The sequence below is a fragment of the Lonchura striata genome, chromosome 2 (genome assembly GCF_046129695.1).
Source record: "Lonchura striata isolate bLonStr1 chromosome 2, bLonStr1.mat, whole genome shotgun sequence".
Lineage (NCBI taxonomy): Eukaryota > Metazoa > Chordata > Aves > Passeriformes > Estrildidae > Lonchura > Lonchura striata.
The window spans coordinates 103,644,567-103,653,269 of record NC_134604.1 but is presented as its reverse complement, the minus strand read 5'-3'; the positions used below and the strand labels follow the sequence as shown (position 1 = coordinate 103,653,269).

General features: G+C 43.4%; 1 protein-coding gene across 1 annotated transcript in view; it reads right to left on the bottom strand.

Moving 5' to 3' along the window:
• Positions 1–744: 744 nt before the first annotated feature.
• The window catches only part of PTCHD1 (patched domain containing 1), a 38,598-nt gene continuing 30,639 nt past the window's right edge, over positions 745–8,703 (bottom strand). Inside the window, exon 3 of the mRNA XM_021553022.3 lies at positions 745–8,336. Within this exon, the coding sequence (XP_021408697.1) occupies positions 6,682–8,336 (1,655 nt within the window). The 3' untranslated portion in view covers positions 745–6,681. The remainder of the gene's footprint in view (positions 8,337–8,703) is intronic.

Below are 8,703 nucleotides of genomic sequence, written 5' to 3'. Positions count from 1 at the left end.
TGCTGGAGTGGTTTGCTTCTGCTTAAGCAGTAGGTCCATATGGGTCTGGAGGGATGCTCCCCTTCTCCAAAACATTAGGAAAGAAATGTAAATGGGTTATCTGCTTGGGCATGGGAAGAAGATGATTGAGCACAGTCATCAGAAGATCCTGGAGCAGCAGCTGTGGTTCTGCTGGTGAGAGAGGTGAGTTTCTCAGAGATGATGGGGCTTCTAAGTTTGTGAATGGTAAGGTATTGGTTAGAACATTTTTAATAGTAATAAGTCTGTTCAATTGCAATGCTTCTGTTCAACAGTAATGCTGCAGGTCTACCTACTTACCAGATCTCAGGTCTGGGTCTTGTTTGAGGAAATAACCTGTAGTTTTTGATCAAATGAATTTCAGATTTTTGCCTTAGCTGTTGGTTTGCCAGCTGAGGCTGGAGTTCTGCTGCTGGATTATCTAGAACACCCCCAAAAAGCACCTAGATCCCAATATCATGGAAATGAATAGATGTGGTTTTCCCTGTGCTTGCAGTGTGCAGCCTGGAACAAGAGGGGTTCCTGCAGAAACAGCATGCCCATCATGCTGGGGACATTGCTGGCTCTGTGCTGAGTAGGTGCCCCTGAACTACTCCACCACCCTCTCTGTGGGGACTTGGAGAACATGCTCATCCTGATTATTTGGGTTAGGCCAGGAAAACTAGATTGTTGCATTGGCGATGGCATGGGATTTCTGTAGCAGTTTGGGAGCACAGGAAGCAAAGAGAGAGATAGCCATTTTATTTTAGGCTTATGCTATACATTGAGATTCATTATACAATTTTTTCCCCTAAATTAATACAAAAATAGTAAAAATAGGTTAAAAAAAGCCTAAATGAAAACCCCTGACATCTTGCAAGCCATTTATTTGATGCACAGATTAAGATTTATTGGAGCTTAAATAACCTAGAATTGTTTCTGCCGACTTATTTTGTTTTGTTATTCCCAAAAATTAAAAAAAAGGTAATGACTTGCAGAATGCCAACGACATCAGAACAATTTGTGCCTGAGAAGCGGCTGCCCCAGGCAGGCGCATGTGATGCTGAGGTGCCCTCTCTCCAGGCAGGAAGCTGTGCCAGGACAACAGGGCAAGGGGTGGCATGTCAGGCCATGCCATTCTGCTCCAACCCACACACCATGGACAGGAATTTGTGTTCAAATGCCCTCCTGGGGTCCTTTTGCCATCTCTTTCCCAAAAAAACCCAACCAAACAAGAAATTCGCCACTGGCAGTGGATGTGTTTCACAAGAGCTTCCTGGGGGACCACACCCCCAGTTTGGAGTTAAAGCTTCTCCCTGTTCTCTAATAAGATTGGGAAGGAGGGATAAGGTTGCCCTCCCCACTGCACTGAGCTGGGGTCACTGGGGATGCCCTGCAGCGATGGTGTAGTGCCTGGCCATGGGTGGAAGATGCTTCCTACCTTTGGGAAAGGGAAGGGGCTGTCCCCCCTCCCCACCTTCTTCTCATCAGACTTGTGTGTACCCCAGAAAGGCTTACTTATTCCACAATGTTTATAAGAAAATAAATGACAGGTACTTTTAGGGATAAATGTAGGGATAAAGCCACGGAAGTAGTACTTTGTCCCTACATAGCTAAATTGTACAATCTGATCTTTATGGATCAGGATTTTAACATGTGCAAAGGCAGGGGAGGAAAAGGCTCTGGGTAATTCTTTCTAACCAAGAGCTTCCAAAAAGTGGTTTCCCACAGGGCTGGTGCCTTACCACGAAAGCACTGGCCCAGCAAAACCAGCCAGCAGTGCTGCCACAGTGTGAGAATCGTGCAGAACTGTTCCTGCACGGCAGCTGATGCTCTCTGCAGGCTGCACACCCCAGGAACCCCGGGGCAGGGCTGTGGGATGGGGACAAGGGAAATGGCACCACCACAGCCCCTGGTCTGGCATCCCCAACACCCACACAGCAGTACCAGCACCGCCCCTCCCACATTCCCATCTGCTGACAGCTCCCAACCATGCCAGAGGAGCTGCTGTACCTGGAGTGCACAGCAAATCCAGAGCTGACTCCTACCAACTCAGCTTCCCTTCCCCGTGTCTTCCTGAACATGCTGTTTGCTTTTCGAGTTAATGAAATAGGAAAAACCACCTCTTTGATAAGTTTTGAAATCATCAGATCTTCTTCCACAACCCACTTGCTTTGCTGGCTCTCTCTGTTTTTCAGAGAAGCCAGCCTTCCTTCTGGACTACCCTGATCTCTGCCCAGACGTGCCACCACTTAGTTTTGTTTTCCCTTTGAATAAAAATAAAAGTGTTGGCTGATGTGGGATTTCATGGCCCACAGGAGGACAGTCAGCCTAGAAAAAAACATTTAGAAGTACACCTTTCAATTTACAGTACATGTTTTACCTGAATTCAGTGCTGGCTCAGAAGGCTTCTGAGAGCAGATGTGAATCCTCTTGTGACTCAACATAACCTCAGGCCACTTTGGTACTGTATTCCCTCCAGGTTCACACAGTTGACCATTGTCTTTGGAAAAGAAGCTCTTTTTCTTTGACAGACAGGTTTTTCTCAACAAGTCCAACTCTAATTTTAATCTAACTAGAACACTTCCACATTTCTGCTTTGGGCAGAAAATTCTGCCTTCATCAATTAATGTTTATGGCATAGTTATTCCAGCTATAACGAATTTTCTTAATTTTTTTCCCTCTAGTTAGAGTAATTGTAAATAGAAAGTGGACTTGTGCTAACACAATATCAGAAGTTATATTACAAGGAAACTGGATTGATCTTGAGGGCCAAATGCACGTAGGTTGGCTCTTTTTTGCCATGCTTACCCTGTAGTAAAAATATACTGTACACCATACCTTACTGTATGGGAATTTTCATGTTTGTAGAAGACATATGTACTCAGTGAGCCATAGTCCTACATAGTCTTGTTAACCTTAACTAAAATTTTCACTGTTAGATTTTAGTCAGTGCCTGACAGTGTATAATACTCTCTTCTGCTCACTGCATTTATAAAAAAATTGGATCATCTATATTGCAAACAAAACCACAGTGATACCTGGGCTAAAAAGCCACTTAAGAGTATGACAAAAATCTGCTTAAGCCTAGGTAGTCTTCCAAACTGGAGGTTCACCAGTAAGGGTAAAATCTCATGCACAGTTAGCCACTGGGAGTGCTTTGGACTGAGAACAGAGTGCTGCATCTGCACCTACTAATCAATCAGTGCAGGGAGGTCCATTGACTTTGGTGAAGATAATTGCTCCAGAGAAAAAAGTTGAAGGGGAGGAAGGCCAGAGTGGCTTAGCATAGTCTGAAACCTTGAGAACATGGTTCATGTTGAGGTATTCAAGCTACCTGCAGAGAAGGAGCATTGGGTGCATCCCTCAGACACATCAGGGTTCAGGCCGAAGTCTCACGGACCTGGGCTGAGTGCACCTTGGACACTTCCATGGCTGTACCTTGCCAATGCTGGAGAGGGGAACAGAATGACAGCTTGATGGGAAACACAGTGAAAAATGTATGTAAGTTGGTTTTGGCTCTGTTCTGGGTTTTCACTCTTTTGGGGATGCTCCAGTCTCCTGCCTGTCCTATCCCTGTGTAGAGAGGGGCACGGCTCCTCTTTTCTATCCCAGTCTTGGGTGGCTAGCAGGAGTTACTGGAGAGGGTAACACGGCATTGAGGGGGGACTACTGGGAGAGGAATCTGCCCTTAAAAAGACTTTTAGGAATGGGCTAGACAAACATCCTTCAGAAATTATTTAAATGTTGTTGGCTCTGCCCTGGGAGCAAGGGCGTGGACTTCATGACTTCTCACCCTGCCTTCTGTGGACACGCCAGCTTCTTCTGCAGCACTTTGTCACAGGAATGCCTCCACATCCTTTTTCTGACAGGTTTGGAGATAGAGAAGTAATTTTATCCCTGGCTTTATCACTTTTCTTTAAGATCTCTGAAGGCCTCACATGGTGAGATTTAATAAGAGATCTGTGAAACTGCAAGCTTGTCTTTGGACATTGCTTTAAAGATGCTCCTGCTCTATGCACTGCAAGTAGATGTGAGGAGGTTTATGGTAACTATCTTGGAGTCTGGTGTTTGCAAGTGAATAGCATGAGGGATAGCAGAGGTGTAATCCGTGTTTGCCATGCATTCCTCTCAGCAGTGTACAAACAACCTCTTTGACACGTCCCATTTCCAAGCGTTGCACAAGTCAGTAGATTACTGCAGAGGAATTGCAATTCCTCTGTAACTCTCAGCTAATTAGCTAATGCCCTCAGAAGTTTAAAAGCCACTGCAGCTTCCTGTTGAACAGCCAGGGGACAGGGTGACTGGTATTTAAACAACATACTGACGATCACACAAAATCTAGTGAAGTATATTTAAGGAATATTTTTTGGCTGGAAAACATAGCCCCGAGCCTGAGTCTAAAAAAACAGGGGAAACATCTTTTTCCTAGCCTTACATTCATTTGGCTGTCTTCAAGGTGTCCGTCTGTGTTCTGCCAAGGCTGAAGTTGTTGTTACAGCTTCCCAGCTGCTACCTTAGCAACTGCTGTTTACTTAAGCAAAGAGCCCGTGCATTCCTGGGCACAGCTTCCTTTCTTCTGGTCAGGGAAAGGACTTATCCAGGGGAAAGTAAATGTTGCCAGCTGCTCTGCTGATTTGTTTTGCTAGTGAGAATATAATATTTTGCTTCAGGGCAAAATATCTGATTATCTTATTTTCTGCTAGGAAGGATGCTTCAGAAATATCTCTTTGCTTGAAAATTAATATTCAGTAGGTGGCATTACAGGTTTTTTTATAGGGCATTTGGGGGTCACTGGGATTGGGATGCTAAAGAGACGTTTCATGCAATGAACCACATCCTGGGTTTGTGACCACAGACGTCCTAGTGACTGTGCAGGTACCACAGGCAGCCTCCCGAGCCACGGTGCTCCCAGTGCTCCAAGCCCCGTGGCTCTTGCAATACCCCTGCCGCCCCAGATACTCTCACTGAAGCAAACTTTGTGCCAAATGCTGAAAACTTTTCAAGTACTCTTAGTTTCCAGATGAGCTGCAAAAGGGAGTCTGGTTGGAATACATTCATGTTGCACCACAAGGCAACAGTCCATAGGAAACCACCTGGCACACCAGCCAGCTTCCTGCTACTGAGTTTCCACAGGCAATGTATGGTCAGAATACTCTCAGCAAAACCTACAGAACTGGCTTACATATCCCCACTAGGGTTCAACCACACGATAAAACCTTACTGTAATGAGGCTGTTGCTCTTAAGGGTGGAGGGGTCAGAGGAGGGAAGAGATGCTGCTTTATCTGTTTTACTCCACATCACAGATGCTGACAAAATTATTGATTTAGAACTCATGGCTCCAAAAAGACTCAGTACTGTAATCTTTTTAAGTTGTTGTTTTTGGTGGGTTTTTTTGGGTTGTTGTTTTTCCCTCTCACACATGATGTTTTCAATAGGCCCCTTAGATATGGGCTCTTTGGGGACGTTGATAAACTTGCTGCTGCTAAACCACAGCCCCAACCTTCAGTTTGTTCCACACAACTCTTACTGCCTACTGTCTCCTGGAAGAGCCCATAGCTGCAAGGTCTATTGCTTTACAGGTACTCTAGGAAGATTGAGGGATTAAGGTATACATTATGTAAAACTACCCACTAATCCTCTTAGTGTGCATTACCAGTGAATGGCCTGAAATAGGCTCTCACTAAAAGAGCCCCAACATTCACTTTCTTGATGACATTTTAGTAGTTGAGGTTTGTATCATGGATTTTGGTGCTGAAATATTCAGTACACCATCTTCTGTCTGCTGCTAGATCCACTCACATATCTTAGTAGAGTGCTAACAAAATTACAGTTGGTAAAGCAGTTTACATGTTTAACTAGTAGCGAGACATGTATAAAATAGAATTATATATTTTCTAGAGTGACAGAGTCACATGGATTTTTTGTTCCTTTTTTTTGTTCTTTTTTGTTTTTATAAGAAAAAGAAACAGTTATAAAACCATGATTAAAAATGTTACAAGGGATGATTTAAATTTTAAAATAATGATACTTTTAGAAAAAAAAAAAAAGTGATTCATAACATAAAGGTGTTTGGAAAGCACTTGGTTGCTGTGTACTGCCTTCTTTCCCAGTACAGTTTGCTATCTTTTATATAGTCTTGCATAAATGTTTAGATTAGGGGAGAAAAGAAATATTAAATGTGATGGCAAAGACTTATAAGAGCTGACTCACTGACTTGAGTTATTGCTGTGCAGAAAGTTTGTAAAGCCTTTACATCCAGTGAACATTTAGTGCTACTTCAGCCTTGACAGTTGACCTTTCAACATGATTCGGTTTAGCCACAATAATTGCAGCATCTGCAGCACAGACGATGCAGACGACTGCTTAAGAATCCAACTTCTTCCATTAGATCTTACTTCATGCATCTAAAATTTAACCTCTCTTTGCATGGGTGTGCAAATTCTCCCATATTACCTGTTATAGGAACTGAGCAAGGTACAATACCCCTGGCTCTTTTGATTTATTTTCTAAAATTTATTTTTAATTTCTCCCATAATTTTGAATATTACTGGATTTAGCTTAAAGGAAGGAGGGGAAAATCTCCAATCTTCCTGTCCCCACACATTTAGTCAGTACTGGTTTCTTTTTTTTTTTTTTTTTCTCAGTAAGACCTAGTGTAAAAAAACAACCAACAAATCAAGTTAGACTGTTGTAATTTGGTCAACCACTCGGGTGCTATCCATATCCACCATTTCAACACACTCTATTTCCTCACGGTTTTCAGGATTCTTCTTCTCTTTCCTCTTCTTCTTGGAGGGTGGCAGGAAAGTCAGTATCACAGGTAAAATGGCAAAGCAGTGAAAGAAGGTGACTAATGCTATTAAAAACAAGCACCTGAACAGTGTACGGGTCAGATTTGAAGGCACAGCTGCGAGAGGAATCAGACCAACAATATAGCAGAGGTAGCTCTGCAAAATAGCTACCCCATGCACTTCCAGGGCATTTTTCACCCATTTAGTTCTTGTGAACTCTTTGCCCAGGACAAAGGTTGATAACAGTGGAGCACAGTTGTCAATTGTATAATTAATTCCGTAAATTAAGCACAAGACAGAAATACAATCTAGTTCCACTTTCCACAAGGTCATAAAACCTATAACTCCAAATTCAACCGAGGCAACAGTTAGAGTGAGCCAGACATTGATCAGAGAGTCTGCCACCAGGAATGCAGAGAAGAAGAGCAGAAATAAAGCACTAATGCAGGAGTTTTGTAAGGGGGCTCCCACTGAAGAGGCATAACGATCCATGTACACAAATGATGGATTGAAAACGATGAATTTCACCTTGGAGGTGAGAGAGAGCTTCCTCAGGGTCTCCAGGAGGTCATAAAGTTCTTCCCTCTTGGTTTCCATTGTCTTGGCCACCAAGAACATCCTGGAGGCCACAACATCAACTTCATTGTTGTATTTCTTGGAAAATATGATATCCTCTGAAAAATGGGCAAACTGAGGGGTCTTCAGGAAGGAGTTCCTCAACATATCAGTGAAATTCTTTTTCGGCAATCCAGTAGATATGTTGAGTTTCCTAAGGTAATTTAAGTAGCTTTCGAACCAAGATATCCTCACAAAGCCCTTGGTATACTCCAACACATCCTCCTGGACACTGGTGTTCCAGTACTCGATTGACTCGTAGATGTAGAACCCAATGACCGGGCTGTAGTTACTGAAATACTTCTGCTGGGCAGTCGTGTACTCGATGGTCCGAGTCGCAGTCGCTACGATGTTGCTCAGGTCTGACCCCTCACTGACCTGCAGGTAGCCCATTAAGGCAAAGGAAATATAAACAAGGTAAAAGAGAACTACAAAAGGCTTGACGTAAGTGTTTGTTATCCAGTCACAATAATAGCGTTTCAGGAACCACACCAAAAGATGACTCTCGTAAGTGTTCGTTTCCTCTGAATCATCCGTGTCCTCACTGAATCTGGCTGTCAGAAGAAACCTATACCATGCAGGCTTCTCTTGCAATACCTCTGGCTTTGGTACCTTTCTGCAGAAGATACTATGCTGGTAGTTGTTTTCTATGTAGCCAGTAAACACCAGGCTGGAACCATAAAAGGAAAGTACATAGAGGTAGTTGAAGAAAATTGCAATACAGGAGTTGCAGCAGAAAATCCTGGCTGCTTCAATGTTAGTGAAGGGACTGGCACCTATTCCAAAAGTGACCAGGTACATGGCAGTGGTGAGAGAAAACGAGAGCATGGAGTCTGCAAATACAGCTGCAGTCCTCTCTTTAACATGTTGGTCTTCTCTAGTTTTTCTCCAGGAGGACAACATTTCAAAAGTCCCATACAACCCATGACCTACAATAGAGAACAAAGGCAGTGTTTAATGTATTCAAATCCTGAATTACACAGAAGAAAGTAATGTTGACACACTAAAAGGCTCAAAGGAGACACAGCTGGATGCTACCAGTGCTTGAAGGAAATGTCCTGCAGAAGAGAGAAATTATTAGGGAGGTGTAAACCACAGGAGCGCGTTTGCTACCTGCCTAGCACACCTTACTGCCAGAGCTTGAGGAGAGTTCTGCACTGCTGGCACAGGATTCATGGGTTAAAGAAACAGGATTTTTTTACTCTGCTTGGCTGTTTAGTTTCATTATTTCCAAGTGCCTGTGGTGGAAGATGCTTTCAAATTAGTGTTTCCTGGTGATGGCAGCTGACCTGTGGT